This window comes from Adiantum capillus-veneris, chromosome 15 (genome assembly GCF_014529385.1).
Source record: "Adiantum capillus-veneris isolate H3 chromosome 15, ASM1452938v2, whole genome shotgun sequence".
NCBI lineage: Eukaryota > Viridiplantae > Streptophyta > Polypodiopsida > Polypodiales > Pteridaceae > Adiantum > Adiantum capillus-veneris.
Window position 1 is genome coordinate 36,351,955 of NC_140945.1, and position 19,806 is coordinate 36,371,760.

At 42.1% G+C, this 19,806-nt stretch overlaps 1 protein-coding gene across 9 annotated transcripts in view; it reads right to left on the reverse strand.

Annotated features, from left to right (window-relative positions):
- Nucleotides 1-1,416: 1,416 nt before the first annotated feature.
- Nucleotides 1,417-19,806, reverse strand: part of LOC147440523 (uncharacterized) — a 106,211-nt gene continuing 87,821 nt past the window's right edge. For 8 of the 9 annotated variants that reach the window (XM_086530243.1, XM_086530240.1, XM_086530241.1 and 5 more), the window contains 10 exons: nucleotides 8,762-8,842; nucleotides 8,137-8,337; nucleotides 6,526-6,726; nucleotides 6,176-6,448; nucleotides 5,774-6,067; nucleotides 4,451-4,569; nucleotides 4,109-4,319; nucleotides 3,660-3,975; nucleotides 2,612-2,877; nucleotides 1,417-2,327 (listed from right to left, as the gene is read on the reverse strand). In XM_086530243.1, coding sequence (XP_086386369.1) covers nucleotides 1,869-2,327; nucleotides 2,612-2,877; nucleotides 3,660-3,975; nucleotides 4,109-4,319; nucleotides 4,451-4,569; nucleotides 5,774-6,067; nucleotides 6,176-6,448; nucleotides 6,526-6,726; nucleotides 8,137-8,337; nucleotides 8,762-8,842 — 2,421 coding nt within the window. In that variant the 3' untranslated portion in view covers nucleotides 1,417-1,868. Of the gene's footprint in view, nucleotides 2,328-2,611; nucleotides 2,878-3,659; nucleotides 3,976-4,108; nucleotides 4,320-4,450; nucleotides 4,570-5,773; nucleotides 6,068-6,175; nucleotides 6,449-6,525; nucleotides 6,727-8,136; nucleotides 8,338-8,761; nucleotides 8,843-19,806 lie in introns of those variants that run through there. The other variant, XM_086530247.1, reaches the window with a different exon arrangement.

The following is a 19,806-nucleotide window of genomic DNA, read 5'->3' on the forward strand; positions in this document are numbered from 1 at the left end:
ATTTTTCATCGAGAAACTTTTACTATAAATTGGGACAATAGTTTGCATCAAGCAAGATGGTTCAGCCACGAGGTTATCATTACAATGCGTTGAGAATAATATTCTTAGCAATTCCAATATTTTAAGTATAGAGGGAAGGAACTTCGTGGATAACTCATTATTTGAGAACATTTTAATAAAACGAATTCCACAACGTAGATAAGTAGTAATAATTCATGGATTGAAAGCATCTTTTGGAAGTCACATTAACCTTTCTATTTGACTCATGGAAGATTAGGTTAGGATCAATCAAAATTCAAAATTAGCTCATGCATTGAAGATCAATTGACCTTTCTATTTGACTTATCGAAAATTGGGTGAGGATCAATCCAAATTCAAAATTAGAATGCAAGAGAGTTTGCCTTGCTTAATGTGCAACATGATCTTGATTAACCATTTCGCATATGAGGAATTAACATATGATATGATTTGTGGGCTTTGTTTTTGCTGCAAGCCTAAAAGAAGTGTTGGACATGGCTACATATGCAAAATCCTTTTAGGCATGTACAAAGATTGTTGTACTCTTTAACAAGGTTGAAAAGAATCGGATAATTTATAAGGGGGTTATTCAAATAGACACTTACGAAAGACATAACACCAAAGTGGTAAAGTTAGGGCTTCACTATGATCTTCTCTTGTACATAGTCTTAGTAAGCTTTTTAGGTTATGGGGTTTCCATTCTTTAGGCACAAAGCTTATTTGCATCACTGTAATAACCTATGGTAGCAAATGCTTGCTTAATACCTCTTAGGCTTTTACATACCCAGTACAAAACTCAAAGATTCATGCTCTTCCTCAGACACTATCTACATGAAAATTTGAGCAGAGATCATAATGAGGTGACTGTTAGCTTATGCACATAGCATTCGGAGAAATGATTTAAGGTGGGTTTGTCAACAGACAGAACACCTCAAAACTATGTATGTGGTCCCTACCATAAGAGAGCCATGGCCTCTAGTTTTTTTGGTAAATTTTAGAGGTAATTTACTATTATAATTATTATGCCTAAAATAACTTATTTTGCTATAACTAAAGAGCAGATGAGGTTGCATAGGTCTCTGAATAATTATCTCTAGCAAGTTATAATATAGAAATACCGTCGAGTAATTTTGAGAATTCTAATTTAGGTATATTACATTTAAGACTTGAACAAGCTAGGCTACACTAGCTGTTAAATCTAGTGACAGCAATCTGAACATTTTCAAGCAGCTCTGAATTTTCAAGGAGATTTCAGAAAATTCCTCGAAAAGTCTACAACAACTAAATTGATGTAAATGTTGTACCGGTATCGGACAGAGCTTGTGTCTACACATATAGACATCTATATGTGTAGAGCTTTGAATGCATACATGAAAATAAACTTAGCACTGCGAAATCATTCCCAAGGTTGTCTATATAGATTCGTAAAATAAACAGATCCAGGCTGCTGTTTCTGCCAAAATCAAAGTCTGAAAAATGCTCTCTTACAACAACCAACAAGAGAGAACTTTTTCATACAAAAGAATCACAACTTGATGATGACACACCTCATGTACAACTAACTCATAGTTGTATGGATGATGACACACCTACTGTACAACTCAAATCATATCAAATATCAAGAGGCAAGTCTCTTACCAGGAGAAAGACTGTCTCCTCCTATCTCAGTACAACTCAGAAACTTCTCACAATCCCACAGAAGATGCATGTCGGAACACAATGAAGTACAAGGACAAATGCTCTATATACATTATGCCACAGAGATGCAACTCAAGGGTCCTCAAAGCTCTTTAACTTTTAGGTAACCTGAACCCTTATCGGTGTGCATAATGCCGTTGGTTGGGTAACATTCATCTCAAACAGGCTGAGGGCGTGGCATACTTGGAAACATTCCTACTCTGCGGCTTGAACCCCAAACCCCGGCAGAAGGGACACCATCCCTCTTGAAGCACAGCCGCATCCCACTCCTCTTGCTCAAAAAACTGATTGCAACACTCACACTGACAAATAGTGAATGCAGGATCTATCATGTAGAAGTATCTACATTGCTCAGAGTTGGGGACATCCTGTATAATGACCTGTCTTGACTGCAGACTGGTTAATGTCTGCTCGTTTGCACGAAGAGGTCCATGTTTCGTCCTTGTGCTTGAAACACAGAACTGGCTGTGGAGCATCGTCCTCCAATGACCTTCATTTGGTTGCTTTCCATTCTGATGATGCAATCTTTCCGAAGATATGTTGCATGGCCTGGCTTTGAGAAGCTTTTTTGCTGTCTCATGAGTGATTCCCTCCTCTAGAAAGAACTCCACCTAGAAAGAAAAATTTGAATTATATTCCAGCATTATGATACTGGCATCGAAGACTGCTTTGGTGTAGTATTCACCGGCAGCTTGCCATCAAAAACATTCAGAAATGAGCCAACATGCCCTTCTCCTCTTCACATAAAATACAAGCTTTGATCTGTACATGCACTAATGGAGCTTCTTGCACTTGCCAATGAGCATCTGGCCACGACTAGAGTTAACTAAGGACAAATGTTTATCACTAAATAAACCCATGCAATCATTTCCAAAGGGGAAAAAGAAAAGCTTACAATTGGCAGTTGTTCGAACGAGACAAAGGATCGAATGACTGGTTGTAAGCAGAGGCTGCATTCATCTTTCCATGATGGAGAAACAACTGGTAAAGGAGACCCGCAACAATAACAGCAAGGACACTCCAACCTCGGACTTGACTCATCAGACACTGCAGCACGAGCTCGAACAGCCAAAGCAGCTACATCAAGCCTGTCCATCCAACTTGCGGGTACCCTTAAACCTTGCAAACGTGCATATGCTGACCGGGCAGCCTTGTAACACCCTGACCAACAAAAAGTATAACATGAGCAGGTTCTGAAGTTCTGACAACTTGACATTTTTTCTTGTAAGTCTGGTCCAACACATCCTGAAGGGAAGTACATTTCATTCAAACCAAAATGTGTGCTTTGAGTTCATGTGCTCATCTGTGGTCAACCCCGCATGGTGGGAGCTCAAAATAACTTAGGAGTTCCATTCTCTAGAACAGATCATCATCTAGCACTAGAGGTGCTTCTCGTGATGTAATCCAAGATATAGGTGAACAAATCCTAACACAATGAATGTCAGTCACAAATTGAAACAGGCATGAACTTTGCCTAATCTTTTCAAAGCATTGTTTTATTTTTAAGCAACTGTATCTTCTTCCGATAGCAACCTTGTGTAGCTAGTACTTTTGAGTGGAGGGGAGAAGAGATGTGCACTGACATGAGTTTTTCTTAAAAACCAAGGTGCGAGCATAGATGTAAAAGGCTGACTTGAACAAAGGGGATGCAGTCTCATGCCTACACTTTTCTCCAAAGGGACTAATATACATCCTGCCACAAATAGCCCGCAATTCCTAAAAGCCATCACAATCGTCTTAGAAACTTCTCGTCCTATGCCCAAGCAAATGCAGATAAGTAAGAGTTTGTGTTGCAACACGAACAAAGTTTCCTCAAGGATGCCCTTCTCAAATAGCCATGAAAGCAGTCAAGTAGGACTTGTCACACGATGAGCAATTGCCAAGATGCTAATAATAATAAGTTTTTCTAAAGCATATGATTTGCGGAAATTCTGCAAAAATACCAAGCTCCTCTCCATGCTTCGCCAGAGTAACCAAGATATTAACCAGAGAAATGCCAGGTAAACTTTTCTTGGTGCTTCGACCAAGGAGGAAGACTGTGATATTGAACAAAGTTTCAGAGCTGGAAGTTCGAAAGGGCTCGTTGATAGCTTGGTCAACATATGAGTAAGCGAAATAGACCTCTGCTTCTTTCCATAATGTGCAACACTCAGGCTGCACATCCTTTGATTTACCAGAACCTTCAAAGGAAAACTCTCTTCTTTCATGGAAAAGCTGTAGGCAGATGTACGAAGCATCCCTGAATCGTTTTTCTTTGATCTGGTTGTGACAAAAGAGCAACATCGTTATTTTCCCTCTCCTGATGCAGCACATTCAAATACTTAAAATCACCCAAAAAAAGAAGGCTCTCTACATTGCAACCTTGTACTATAGTCAAAGAGAGAAAACTTACTGCATTGCTCAAGAGCTGTTTGAGCAGATGTACTGATAATTCTGGCTGACCAGCTTGTCTGTATGCAAGTCGTGCTTTCTCATACTGACCTTGTGATACTAGCCATACTGCGTAAGGGGAATAGACATTGATGTCCAGTTCAGGATGCAAATTTTTCATTGCAAACGCATCATCCCATTGTTGCATGTCAATATGTAGTGATAAAACAGACCTGAAGATTGTCATTGCAGATGTAGAGATTAAGTACATTGCATGTATAAAAATAAGTAGTAGAATTGTGTTGATGCGAGTTTAGAATAAATATACAATGTTATTCACACTAGAACTTGACAAGAAAATAACCTCAAGTCACCAAGCTTTGTGTACGTCTCAAGAGCATGTGTATACAACCCATGCAGCTTCATGAGTGTTGCACACAAAGACAATTCCCTAGGATCAGTCTTTTTCAATCTTCGTGCTACCTATTTGAACAACGTTAAAAGCATCAAGCATAGAGCTGTGACCTTTGAAATCAATCCAACCAACTAAAATCCTTGCCTAGCTCAACATCACACTTCCCTTTACAGAAACCACACGCTTTGCAAACAATGTCAAATGTACCAATTTTCTTTGTGTCCAAACTGCTCAATCATTGCCTCAGAGATGTAGATAAAGAAAGAGTAACCATTGTGCATAATCTTCCACATGAAGCTTCTATGTCAAAAATTGAGCACGAGATTTTATTTCATTGTGCAGGTGTCTAATATACCTGATGGCAATGTAAACCGCCCGTCCTTCAGCTGCCCAAAGTTGAGTCTAGCATATGTCCACACGATTGGTTGCTAACAACTATAACACACTAATTTGTCCCTTGATTTTTTGTCGCTTTCAGTTTTAGCTGTGCGATTCATCATTTGCCCAGGATCCCCATATCCCAGTTGGCCATCACACCAGAATATGGAGCTTGTATCACTAATTGAGATCTCAACAAGGCTTTTTACGATGGGATATGAAGCATTGAAACATTTTTGTGCAGCTCAAATTCTCTCTAAATTATTAACAAACTATGAATTCCAAAGGTTCCAACTGTTAGCTTCAGACCTATAAAGCCTTCTCTGACTCAGAGTGCATTGAATGCAAACACATGAATACAGAGAAGAGCTTTATAAAGGTACATTCTTGCAAAGATCTTTCAGCGTACTATTGAGAGAAACCTTCCTTTCAGACCTATAAAGCCTTCTCTGACTCGGAGTGCATTGAATGCAAACACATGAATGCAGAGAAGAGCTTTATAAAGGTGAACATTCTTGCAAAGAGCTTTCAACGTACTATTGAGAGAAGCCTTCCTTTCCTACTTGGTTATAGACTGTTCTAAGCGTATAGAGTGGTTCTTCAAACCTGCTTGCAGTAATATGCCTAAGGTTGTCCCGAATCAGGGATGCCATGTAATTCATTCTGCTTGAGGAGAAAAGCAGATTTGTGGCTTATTGACTCTGAAGCTAGGACTAAACACAAACAAGATTGAGCCAAGTTGAGGTAACTTAACCCTTAATAGAATTAAATTTGTTGTGTTTGAGTTATTTGGAAGAGAAAATAGATATTTATGTTAAGAGTTCTCCTTAGCTCGAACAAGTCCAAACCTCATGAAAATGTACATGAATCATTAACTCACATAAAACGCTATACCTCAATAAGTTTTGATGGTGGACCGTGCTCGGCAACCAACGCAAGTGCCTTCTCAGGTTGACCGGCAATAAGGTACATATCAGCGGCAGTTGCGTGATCCTTCTTCTCTTCTGTCCATTCGGCTTGTTTCTGAATAATCTCTTGCACTTTGGCTTGAGATCTGCCATCGGTAATATACGTTTTTTCAGCTATTTCCTTTGCAGCATCAAACATATGGAGGTCAGCAAACATTTCCATAGCTTTGTGAACTTGGCCAGCTTCACAGTATAATTCTGCCGCTTCTTCAAACCTGCCCTGGACCCACTTAGGGTATCAGATCTGTGTAAGTTGGACATTCTATTAGGTTGTTCAAATCTTGAAAACAGATAGGATACAACATTTTTAAAACTGTCAAAAGGGAACCTGGTAAGCACAGATTGTAGCTAACAGTGGTAGTCTGTCCTGACCAGGGTCAAAGTCTTTCTCAACTTGGTTGATGAGGTCAAGATAGCACACATCCTGAAGACGTGAAAAGCTTCCATGAGCCACATTCCAAAACTGAGCCTGAAGAGACTCCAAGCCGAGGAATTTCCAATCAGCCTCTGTGACCCCCAAACAAGCTACTCTATAAGCATTGTCAAAATCTCCACTATCTATGTAATGCTTCATACTCCAAGAGAGCGGAATATCCAGCGTCTGAATAATCATTTAAAGTCAAACACAAAAGATGAGAAATCAGGAAAAACAGCAGAGCATGGACCCGCAATGAATACCTGCATGGAATGATCCTGTAAGCAGAATAATTTGGGACCTTGAAACCCAACAACATAACTATTGAAATTTTGTTGATGCACAGGAAAACTGGCTACTTTGATATTTAGCATGCCACTTCCTGCATAGCAAAGCATTTCCTCCATTTGTGTGTTCCAAGCTACTGAAGATGCATATTTTTCCTCAAAAACAATCTGCTTCTTCTGCAACTCATTGAATGAAAATTTATTGATGTTTCATTCGGCACAATTGACACAAAGGTTACTAGTCTATTGACAAAAAAGACTACAATAATAGTTGACATTTGAATCAGATAATGATGATGTAGTTTTTTGGTTTCACAGGTCTTTTAGGCCTTAGGAGACGTCTAAAGTGTAGAGGACTGATGAGTGAAGACCTTTGGCTACAACCTTTAATGGAAGAACTTAGAAGATCAACTCTGTATATGTGTACAAGTGTGGCATAATGAGTCATGCTTAAGGATGCGTCTTGGTTCTGCAAGCACTTTCCTGTTGCCTTATTACTATTGAATGATCTCCATGAAGATTAGCCCCACAGTAGCGATTTTGCTAAAAGAAAGAACCTGTGAAATGCATCAATTAATGTGGTGGGTGCAAACACCATGACATAATAAATAACTGATGCCTCCGCCTAGAAGGCCAATCTACATGCCAGTCATGTGTACAATCACATAAGTAACAATAAATCTGCTTCATTTACCTGTATAAAGGAGTTACATACCTCCTATATATGCATAGCACTAGTGCATGCACTGATTAATGTGTTACAAAGGCAAGCCTTGAAATAATGTGCCTGTTGTGGAATGACCCTATGGTAGCAATTGCTTGTCAAAACGACCTCTTCAACAAACACTTACAAAACATGTTTAAGTCCCAAAATTATGGTGATGTAAATATGGAAAGCCATGGTGAGATATCTCTTTCCTCTCCCCCTGAGCCTATGAAACCCATAAGAGAGGCCACCCACCTATCTATCACTGTGGCATGCCAAATAAATGAATTCAATAAGGTGAAGTTATACTCCGAATCCTGCAATCATGCTTCATGATCAGGCCCTGCTTGATCAGAAGTAGACAACCTTGTAGCGTAGCCTGACACACCAAGGTATCTGGTATACTAGAAGCCGCTTAACTAGCCCAGTGATCCAGACTATTAATACTGTTCCAGTATAAAGAATCTGAAAACAAGCACTCTTGGAAGTTTTCCTTCAAGACGATCAATAAATAAGGATTGTCAAGGCATTCTGTCTCAATGTGAAAGGCACTGACTAGCAATCAGAGGCAATTTTCATCATCCGTACAAGTCTTAATTATGAATGCCTCCTCCATCAAAAGCCACAAAACCAGTGTGCAACGTTATCACCAAAAAGTTATTAGTTCAGGCATGCCATTCTTGCATACAATGGCCCCTCTATAATCGAGCATATCACAAGCATACAAAGAACGGTTAATGCACGGGCCTTTGATGATGTGTTTCATGACCCGGCTCATTTCAGCTCAAGGTACTACATTGACATGTAAGATTTTTCCTTCTCAATGCATCTCAGAGAATATGGGGTCTTCAGTACGTAAAAACAAAGGATAGTGAACTCACCTTTATATCGTAAACAAAGATATGTCCGTTCTCATCCACTGCAGCCAACTGTGCTTGTTCTGCTGAGAGATCTAGGCACCTAATCGAGCTAGTGTGACTGTATATACATTGAGGAAATGGATTATTGATCCAAATTTTCAAAATTGAGCCATCCTTAAGTCCAGTCAGTAAGCCCTCACCGCCACATGGCCCTGCGCAAACCTGCAACACAGAAAAACCTTTGTTTCCTGACTTTGTGCAGCTCCCCGCTTTTCCGTCAATGCCAAACCCACTTTCATGACTTCTATGTAGCTTGACAGCTGAGAAACTTTGGACTCATACTACTGTCCAACACAACGGGAGATGTTTTGAAGCAGGCTCACAATTTCCACGCAGCCAAGCAAACCCAGTTTTAAATAAGTTTAGAAAGAAGAATAATGATTATGGTAAGTTCTCTGTAACAGATTAGATCATTATAGCTCAGTAACTAGCTTAGGATGACAGCCTCCTGATTTGCGCACCACCTGCCTGTTCTCATGAGATGCTCAAGAAAAGGAAAATTTGTAACCTGAATTTTGGCATAATTTTACTCAAAACTGGCTCATATGCTATTATGCCTAAATGGAAGCAAAAATGAGAGATGCACCTTTATATAGCGAATTGGAGAACTCAAATGCCATTCTTTGTCTTTCTTCCCATCAAGCCTGTACAGTTGCAGGCTTGCTTCCTGTAAAAGAAATTGTGCAGGCCATCATAAGAGAAGAATATGGCAAGCAAACTAAAATAGACTGACTTTTGCCGATCCTCTCTGAGACAACAGGCAGTAGCTAATTGAACCATTATTGAATAAAGAAAGAAATAACCTATTTGTAATTGAGTAATCAGGCTGCAGTGAGAGATGCTGTTGTGTTGGGATTACTGATTAGCATAGTCTATAAAAAAGCTTGCTAATCCTCAGGAAAAAAAGCAAGTACATTAGAGGAGTGTTTTGCTAAATTAGTCTCTCCTAAACCCTTTTTTTTTTTGCCATGATCCCTCTCCGTCAATGGCTCAAACAAGACCAGAGATCAAACTGTATCGATACCCAAGGAGAATATGTGTGTACATGTATATAGGTCTTGCGTGTTTCTAATAGACTGCTATTCCTGGTGTTCTGTAAAATACACATTTATAATTCACCAGCACCCACCTACTATTATAGTGTCATCTAGAGTGAGAAAAACAGTTTAGCATGTCCACAGAAAGTACAATATAAAACCTCATGGAATGGGACGCAGGAAATCATCATTCAGAATCAGTGCTAGTATGAGAAAACGACAGCTACTACTGGAGAAGTTATACAATTTGCAGCGGCATCTGCCGGTGGTCCTCTCATAATTCATCACTCATCCCCTGCATGACACCTTTCTTCTATGGGACAGTATATTTGTCATATATCATCCCTAACTTGTAAATATAGGACTGGGGACTTTATACTATGAGACCCAAAAAGTTACATCTCTGGAGAATCTGAGGGAGAGGGTATCCGAGCACAGGGAAAGGCACGATTCATGAGAGGATTCTATACACTTGCTCCAATCTTTACGATTCAAACTATTATTGAGGAGAGCCAAGACCCGAGTGTACATGACGTCAAATCTATTGCTTCTTTGTGGACTTTTGCAAAGCTTTTAATGCAATATCTAGAGCACGATTGATGCATAAATTGTATCATTTGGGTGTCCGGAGTGAGATTATCTTGGCATTTTATGAGAGTGTACATTAGAGCACCTATCAACAATAGTTCACTGTCACAAAACATGCACCACGTGCCAATAGAAAAGAACACTCTGATCAGACTTTTAGCACTTCAATAACAACTAAATTGAAAGAGAGAGACGACACGCGACACAGTGGTGGAATTCCAACCCAGAGAGTATTGGCCCCAAACCTTCGCGCCCTTTTCAGTATTTATATATATTGCATCAACACAGTACAAGCCGGTACTCCACGCTCTGCACCTTCTCCCAGAAGTGTGCCAGAGAATGAGCCCCTGGCCTCATATTTAAAGGCCCTAGGCCCAAAAGCAATTTACATGAAAATCCTTCAAACTCAAAAGCATCTGGTCCATAAGCAATGCCCAAAAAAGCTGCCAGCATGATTTACAGAAATCCGTACAACTGCCACGTCAGCAATGCAAATCGCAGAAATCCATACAGCTTGCCACGCCAGCATGTCAACGCAATTTCCGGGCTGTCTGTACAGCTGCTGCGCAAGTCTTTGTATGTGTGTGTGTGTGGGTCTTGCTTTATTTTAATTCCTTTATGTCACTTGGCTGACTTGACATCATATCCGCGATTACAACATATCTGCAAAACAACTCAAGTTAGCTCAAAAATTTCCGAGGGTCATTCCAAGGGACAATCGGTTCGCGTTTTTTTTTTGAAAGAGTTGGCTTCTCCTATCGTCCAAGTCGGAACTCTTGATATTCCAGCGTAGTAAAATTAGCCATCACACCCAGATTGCATTGATCTTCCACGGGTGTCTTGATGCACTAAAATTACATACCCAAGCAATCTCATCCAATTAGGAATATTCAGTACTTGACACATCACAATGCAACACAAATGCTCACACATGCATGTTTGTATACAAGACACAACAAACAACGCCCCTGAGCACTCCCTCGAGACAAATAGTTTGCGGTATGAAGCTACTCAATGCCTAGGCACCTTGTCACTCCCCCCGCAAATAACCTAAAAAAGGTCCGGGCCATGAGCTCAGACTGTACAACCAAACGCTCCCCAAACCGCAGTCTACGTCGCTTGGAGGTTCAAGCATACAACCAAACGCTCCCTAGACATTGGCTTGCGTTGTTCGGAGGTTCTCTAGCATACAACGAAACGCTCCCCAGACATCGGCTTGCGTCGTTACGAGGTTTACAACAAAACGCTCCCCCAAGCATCATCCTGCGTCGTTCCGAGGTTTTCAAACATACAACAAAACGCTCCCCAGGCATCGGCCTGCGTCGTTCCGAGGTTCAAACAATACCAAAACAGTATTTCTCACTTCTCCACCCGAGAGTAAAATCACCAATGAATAAAACTAGTATTAAAACCAGAGTCAAACAGTTCAAATTGGCACCAAGACAGGTTCAAAACAGATAACATCCATTTCAAACAAATTTCAAAGAAGATCACCAAACAAGCTCTCAAACAGAAGTCAAACTTAAATGGCAATCTCGACATCAGCCTCGAAAAGTCGAGTGACTTTCCATCCTAAAACCTGCACCAAAAAATAAGGCTCAAGTTCGTGCAATAAAGTCATAGCCGACCACAACATGGTCCATCAGCTCTTGGATAGACAGTATTCCTTTGGCGGTGATGGTAGTCCGAAGACATAGCCATCACACCAGGCTCCAAGGTTATCAGCTCGAGAAGAGACATTTACTGAGAGATGTCGAGAAATTTCAAGATATAATCTGCTAGGGTTTCCATGGCAAGCATTTCGGGATACCCCACTCTGCCAAAAGTTGCACTCCGAAGGAAGATGTCAGAAACCATCTAACTTCCGGAAAATTTTTTCTTGAAAGCTTGCGAAGTCCTTGGAGTGTGCGGCTTGGTAGCTATAGACTTCCACCACTGCATATCACTAGTGGCATTTGAGAAAAACAGCATCTCGAAATAAATCTTGGATCCTTCTCTTGCAAGTGATCTTTATGGCTTATGCCCTGAAAGACATGAGCGGTGAAGACGGGAGCGCGCCCAAGGCGCGATGAAGTAAGGGTGGGAGTGACTAACAAGTCCGGGATCACGACCCAAAGTGTAAGAAACTTGGACACCCCAAGTCAAGATTATACCGCGACACAGCAGAGATTCACTTCAAAACAATTCATACTTCACCATTAAGTCGACACGGCCCGGCGTAGTTCCGTGGCTAGAGATATTGGCCCCAAAGACTTGCGCCCCTTTCGGTATTTCTTTTTGTATTAATCTGTGTTCAAAGTACAAGAGAGTCGATAGGTGCTCACTCTCAGACTTTGCGTCCAGATGCTCTGAGAAGTGAGGCCTTGCCCACTTATTTAAAGGCACAAGGGATGCCCAAAAGCAGAGCCCCAAAATCAAAAGCTTCTTACTTAAAAGCATTAGACCCAAAATCAAAAGCTTTTACAAATTAAAGCATTCATGCCCCAAAAGCATCTCAGTGCGATTTCCAAAAATCCGTACCACTGTGTCAGCGTGAAAAGCGGAATCCGTGTAGCTGTCCGTACACTTACCACGTCAATATGTTAGCGCGTTTTGCGACAGGTTTTCCGGGATTTCCGTACCAGAATGCCACGTGTCAGTCCGAGCAGAGTGTGTGTATCTTGGGTCTATTGCCATGCCACCAGTTTGTGACATACCCCCTTCTTAAAAGCATTGTAATCGCCCTCGATTATGCCTGCAAAACAGACAGAGGCCATAAATTGTCTTAGCAGACACTGACTGTTAGTACCGATGCACTAGGAACAACACATCTAGCACATGTACCAATCGACAGTCACATCACATGATTCAAAACCATTCCAAATCTCAGACCATGATTAATCGGCAACGTATTTAGCAATCGCATCTAGATCTAGTCAGGACCTCACAGATGCCGGATTAACTGATCCATATTGCAATCATGTCTATAGAGATTTATGAGACAAAAATGCTGCAATCATTTCGTCTATCAATTCCTACACTCAAACAAGTCAAGTACAAATCAATCACTATCATATTTATTATCGGGAATTCAAGTCCATAAAGTCATACACCAGAATACTATCAGCTCAACAGTATCCCTGAAACCCAAAGAGACATCAGTGACTCTATATAAAAAATCGGGGCAATTGTTAACAAAGGAGCGGAGTGACTCCCATCTTGTGCAAACCCACTGCACTAGATTCGCCCATGTTGAAATCGGGGTTCTATCGAAGTAGACTATGCTAAACCGAATGCTTCTAGGTAAAGTTCCACAATCTGAGGAGTATCTGCTAGGTCCTTGTCACGAGGACGTGGCAATTGCTAACTTGAGTTGTTGGTTTCTTTTGATGATTTTTGTTTAATCTTTGGAACCCTCTTTTTGAAGTTGCAAATGGTCGGACTAGTCCGAGCACAGCATGGTCCATCAGCTCTTGGACAAACAATGTTTCTTTGGGGGCGATGGTGGTCCCAAGATAGCAATCGCACTGGACCTCCAAGGTTACCTGATCGTGAAGAGACATCTACTGGGAGATGTCGAGAAGCTTCAAGTTATAATCTGCTAGCGTTTCCATGGCAAGCATTTCAGGATACCTCGCTCTGCCAGAAGTTGCACTCCGAAGGAAGATGTCAGAAACCATATAACTTCGGATTTTTTTTTTTCTTGAAAGCTTGCCAAGTACTTGGAGTGTGCTGCTTGGTAGTTGTAGACATCAACATCTGCATGGCACTGCTTTTGAAAAAAACATTGACTTGAAACAAATCTGGATCCTTCTCTTGCAAGTGATCTTAATTGGCTTATGCCCTGTAAGACATGAGCGGTGAAGACGGGAGCGCGCCCGATGCGCGATAAAGTAAGGGTGGGAGTGGCTAATATGTCCGGGTTGAAGCACGAAGCATAAAAATTCCAATAGCTCTGTCTACTCTTTGTAGGACCGGTATGCTTTCAGAAAAGCACACGCCTGATGCTCTGATACCACTGTCACAAGACGGGCACTACGTGCCAATAGAAAAGAGCTCTGATACCACTGTCACGAGACGGGCACCATGTGCCAATAGAAGAGAGTAGACTGAACAAACTTTTAGCACTTCAATAACAATTGAACTGAAAGAGAGAGACGACACGCGACACGGAGTGGCGACATTCCACCCCAGAGAGTATTGGCCCCAAACCTGGGCGCCCCTTTCAGTATTTCTTTATATTGCAAAAGCTTTTGGTCCAAAAGCAAAGCCAAAAAAGCCGGTACTCCAGACTCTGCATGCCAGAGAATGAGCCCTAACCTCGTATTTAAAGGCCCTTGGCGTGAAAAGCAGTTACAATAAAAAGCCTTTAAAACTCAAAAGCTTCTGGTCCAAAAGCAAAGCCAAAAAAGCTGCCAACGTAAATCACGGAAATCTGTACAACCTGCCACGTCATCAGCCAATGCAAAACACGAAAATCTCCTTGCTGCCCTTAGGGTTAGGGTTAGGGTTTCCAGAATTAGGGTTTCAACAGTTAGGGTTTCTGGCAAAAATTAGGGTAAGGGTTTTTGCTTTTGGGTAGCCACGTCATCACTTTGTGACAGTTTAGGCCCCTCGGCCACATCTGTAAGTTGGCTCCATTCCACTTTGACATAAAAACGCGTTTCGGCCCTCCGAAACGGCGAAACGGCCGAAACGTAAGGCGAGAGGATGTGCACAAGACTACGTTTAGAACGACATCTGGTCTTTATGAGTTTCTAGTGATGCCGTTTAGGCGAACAAATGCTCTTGCCACGTTCAACAGAATGATGGACCGGATTTTCCGCTCACATCAACAGTTTGTTGGGACGTTCTTCGATGACATGATATTCTATTCGAAGAATGAAGAGGAACATAGGCGTCACTTGACCATTGTGTTCGAAGAGCTGCGCAGTCACATGCTGTCAGGAGTTTTTTTGGGCAAGGGATTGCGCATATGTACATACCCATGCATGGTGCATCAAATAAAGAATTGCCCATTTTTCAGAGCCAGGTGGTTACGTGGGGCCCACATGTGTACAAGTAGGACAACATGTACATAGTGCATGAATTTTCATCGTTACCAATACCAGTGAGTTTTTTCTACAATAATGAGGAGTTGTTAGCGCGTAAAACTTCTCGAGGAAGCTATCCGCGGGCCGACGACATGAGGTAAGTAGGTGCGTCAGAGGGCATCTAGTGGCGTTAGGAGGGCGAATGGGATCAATACTTGCACGCGGAGAAGTACGAACACAACGTGGGTGTTTTCTTGTGATAATTATGCAGAAAGGTCATCATGAGGACCACTTTTTGGGGCCACTCCACGTGGTGGCGGGATACATTATTGAAAAGAAATGAGTGCCACGTGTGCGGATGATACAAAAAGGTGACAACTATGCACTACGAGGTCAGTTTTTGGCCTGTTCGGGGTCCCTTTGAGGTCATCTAAAAGGCCAAGGGTGCCCAACTAATAAAGCTTAGTGTGGGAATTGAAAAAACAGAGAGAAGACCAGAAAAAACGTGGAGAAGAGAGGAGGAACAGCCGCAGGTGTGTTTGTGGTGTTTTTGGAGCCTGTTTTGGCCGTAAACTGCTCATCCGAGGTCGGATTTGAGCACTTTGACATTGTAGACTGGGGTTTTGGGCCGTTCCCGACGTGATGGCGCTGTCCATTTTGCCTAATTCCTCACTCTTTTTCTACTGTTTTGGCTGTGTAAGTTTCTCCTATGAGCGAAGTTTCTGCTCCAATTTGTGATTGTATCTGGCTTATTTTACCCATTTTGTGTGAGCTATTTGCCCCTTGGTGTTGGCCCAAGCTCATTTGTATCTAATTATTAGAAGTTCCTCTCTTTTGAGCTAAGTTTTTTGGGTGTGTGTGTGTGTGTGTGTCTGTGTGGAGTGGACAAGTGGATAGTCTCTCTTCTCTCACTCCAGAGGTGTGTTTCCTGTCTCGGCCAGGTGTGTTGTGTAAGCCGAGTGGTGTCCCTTAGTGTGTGTGTATATCCTTCCAAGAGTGTGTCGGGTCGTTATAGAGGCGCTGTGTGTGTTGTCATCCCGCTCACATTCTTTTGGCGCCCCCACGGAGGATCTTCTTCGAGTACCTTCTGCTTCGAGCTTCAAGCTTCGAGATTCGGGATTAGAGGTTGTAGGTTGCAGATTACAGGTTACAAGTTACAGGGACATGTACAAGTACAAGTGATTCACACAGGTACAGGTAGCTGGAGCACCCTTTTTGCGACCTCGCCATAGGCTATGTATTAGTGATTCCTACTTGATGCTCGAGTTCTATTGTTGGCAGTTTATGCATACATATACAGTCTATATTTTGGGTTCACAGTGCTCTACTTCTGGGGAAGCTCTGTCAAAATTTTTCCAAGTTATGATGGCCGGTCTTTTGGTCTTTTAAGCCATTTCTGCTGTTATGTTGCTAAAATTTTAGCAAAATCAGAGGATAAGTCAGGTGTGCCTTCTTGGGAGCTTCATGGTTCACTTTAATGGATGATCAAAATGGCCCTCAATTCACTCCTTTTCATTTAACTCAGAGAATCCAGATCAATGTTCATGTGTCCAGGAAGATTTTTTTCCAGCAGCGCATAGTCTTTATGTTCGGGCCAAGAAGATTAAGAGAGATCCTGGAATGTCCTTTGCCTGTTGTAATTCCGATGATCAACTATGAAAACTCATTTGATGTGCATGTGTTTGTCCTTATCTAAAGCTAAGCTCCATTGAAGTTTCTGGGGATTGGGTAGTGAAAAGTTTTGGGTTCTTGCACGTGTGTTCGAAGGGGTTCTCAAAGCATTGTAACTTGGGTAGCCATGGCTTTCTCTTATCCGGAATTTCATGGAAGAAGTGGTGAAGATGCGGAAGACTTTCTGGAGCAAGTCGAGGTGGCATGCATAAGCAACAATATGTGTGATGAGGACAAGATTTTGAGGCTATTTGGATTGCTTTTGAAAGATGAGGCCCGTGTTTGGTTCATGGATTTGGAAGCTAAAGAAGCAGTGGCTTCTTCTTATGGTTTGAGTCTTGACAAGTTTATAGAAGTTTTTTTAGAGCGTTTCCAGGTTTTTGAAGATGCAAATATAGTATGGAATGAGCTCAATGCTCTTAAGCAAGGTTCTTGTCAAGGTGTTGATGCCTATGTACAAGTTTTTACAGATTTATGGACTCGTTGGTGTGTTGCTCTTAAGGATGAGACCCCCCCTTATTCATTGAAGAAAAGTTTTTTTGTTGATGGTTTGTCACCTTGGTTGCGGTTCGAGGTTGAGTTGAAGAGGCCCGAGTCTTTTGAAGATGCGGTATGCATTGCAAAGCACAAGGAATGGAAGTTTAAGCGTCTTGAGGAACATGGTATCAGTACAGGTATGCATGTGCAAGATAGATTTGACATGGAAGATGAAGTTAAGCCTAAGCAAGTGAAAAGTAGCCTATCCTATGATGTTTCTCGTTTCTTCCCAAGGTCTATTGTGAAGTGTAAAGAGGTCTTGCAGGTTGACAGGTTTATGGAAGAGCCTAAAGAGGTGAGTAATGCTTTGGATACAAGATTGAAAAGTCTTGAAGAGGATGCATTGGCTACTTGTGTACCTTGTGATTCTGTGTGTGAGTGTGAGTTTGAGGTCATTGATGACGAGCACATATCTTTGGATACTAGTTCCTTGGAACTTAGGGAAGAGGGCAAGGTTGAGAGCCCTTTTGTGGATTTGTTGGATGTGGAGCCTGTTTTGAAGCCATATTTTGATGTATGTGCAGTGATTGAACCGATTTGTGAGCATGATTGTGGTTTAGAGCAGGGATCTGTATTCTTGGAGACTGATGAACCCATGCTAGAAGCTATGGATAGTGGTGCTAGCCATGATTATGATGTGGATGAAGTTATGTGTGATGATGAGTATGCTTATGATGATGAGAAAGGGTTTGGCATATATGAGTCCAATCTCAGCTATGTGGATGCCTATGCTAGGGATATGTGTGCTGCGGGGATACTTTTGTGCTTTAGATATCAACAACTTTACCTTCACACAATGCTTTTAGCTACTTGGGTGCATGATTTGCAGGTTGTTTCTATCGCTGGTGAAGCCAAGATGCCAGGTGATGAGTCACTTGAGTTGTCTCTATCGGTTGGATTGAATGTGGCATGCAATATTTATGCTTTTGAAACTCCAAACAGGGCGGATGTGTTAGTTGGATATGCCTATGGTGCATTTTGGTTGATTGTTGACAAATGTAGGTGTGGTGTTATGATGCTTCTTGTGAATCAGGCGATATGCCTTTGGCCTTTTGATCCAGGTGGAACGAGCATCTACTAGTGCTGCTGCTGAGCATGAATGCTCTAGCAGGCTAGGGGGTGGGCAAATTATGTCAGGAGTTTTTTGGAGCAAGGGATTGCGCATATGTACATACCCATGCATGGTGCATCAAATAAAGAATTGCCCATTTTTCAGAGCCAGGTGGTTACGTGGGGCCCACATGTGTACAGGTAGGACAGCATGTACATAGTGCATCAATTTTCATCGTTACCCGTACCAGTGATTTTTTTCTACAATAATGAGGAGTTGTTAGCGCGTAAAACTTCTCGAGGAAGCTATCCGCAGGACGACGACATGAGGTAAGCAGGTGCGTCAGAGGGCATCTAGTGGCGTTAGGAGGGCGAATGGGGTCAATACTTGCACGCGGAGAAGTACGAACACAACGTGGGTGTTTTCTTGTGATAATTATGCAGAAAGGTTATCATGAGGACCACTTTTTGGGGCCACTCCACGTGGTGGCGAGATGCATTATTGAAAAGAAATGAGTGCCACGTGTGCGGATGATGCAAAAAGGTGACAACTATGCACTGCGAGGTCAGTTTTTGGCCTGTTCGGGATCCGTTTGAGGCCATCTAAAAGGCCAAGGGTGCCCAACTAATAAAGCTAAGTGTGGGAACTGAAAAAACAGAGAGAAGACCAGAAAAAACGTGGAAAAGAGAGGAGGAACAGCCGCAGGTGTGTTTTTGGTGTTTTTGGAGCCTGTTTTGGCCGTAAACTGCTCATCTGAGGTCGGATTTGAGCACTTTGACATTGTAGACTGGGGTTTTGGGCCGTTCCCGACGTGATGGCGCTGTCCATTTTGCCAAATTCCTCACTCTTTTTCTACTGTTTTGGCTGTATAAGTTTCTCCTATGAGCGAAGTTTCTGCTCCAATTTGTGATTGTATCTGGCTTATTTTACCCATTTTGTGTGAGCTATTTGCCCCTTGGTGTTGGCCCAAGCTCATTTGTATCTAATTATCAGAAGTTCCCCTCTTTTGAGCTGAGTTTTTTGGGTGTGTGTGTGTGTGCGCGTCTGTGTGGAGTGGGCAAGTGGATAGTCTCTCTTCTCTCACTCCAGAGGTGTGTTCCCTGTCTCGGCCAGGTGTGTTGTGTAAGCCGAGTGGTGCCCCATAGTGTGCGTGTATATCCTTCTAAGAGTGTGTGTCGGGTCGTTATAGAGATGCTGTGTGTGTTTTCATCCCGCTCACAACGGTACTTGTCAATCCTAAGAAAAGTGAATTCTTCCTAGAAGAGATCCACTTTCTTGGCCACATAGTCTCAAACGATAGTGTTAGAATGGATCCCGCAAAGGTCGAAGGTATTAAGACATGGCCACACTTGAAGACTGTGCACGATGTCAGAAGCTTTTTGGGATAGTTTTCCTACTATAGAAGGTTTATCAGCAGAGATAGCATCATCATCGTCACGCTTTGCAAAAGAAAGAGGTCACTTTCAGTGGACCCAAAAAGAGATTTCAGCTTTTAGTCTCTTAAAGGAAAAGTTGACTTCTGATCTAGTAATTGTTTTGCCGGATCTCAGGAAGTCATTTGTGGTCCAATGTGACGCGTGTGGCAATAGCATAGGAGCAATGCTAATGCAAGATGGACGAGTAGTAGCTTACAAAAGCTGAATTTTGCAAGGGCCAAAGAAGACTATGCAAGTCTATGAGAAAGAGCTCTTGGCCGTGATTCATGCGCTTTCTAGTTGGAAGCACTACCTCTTAG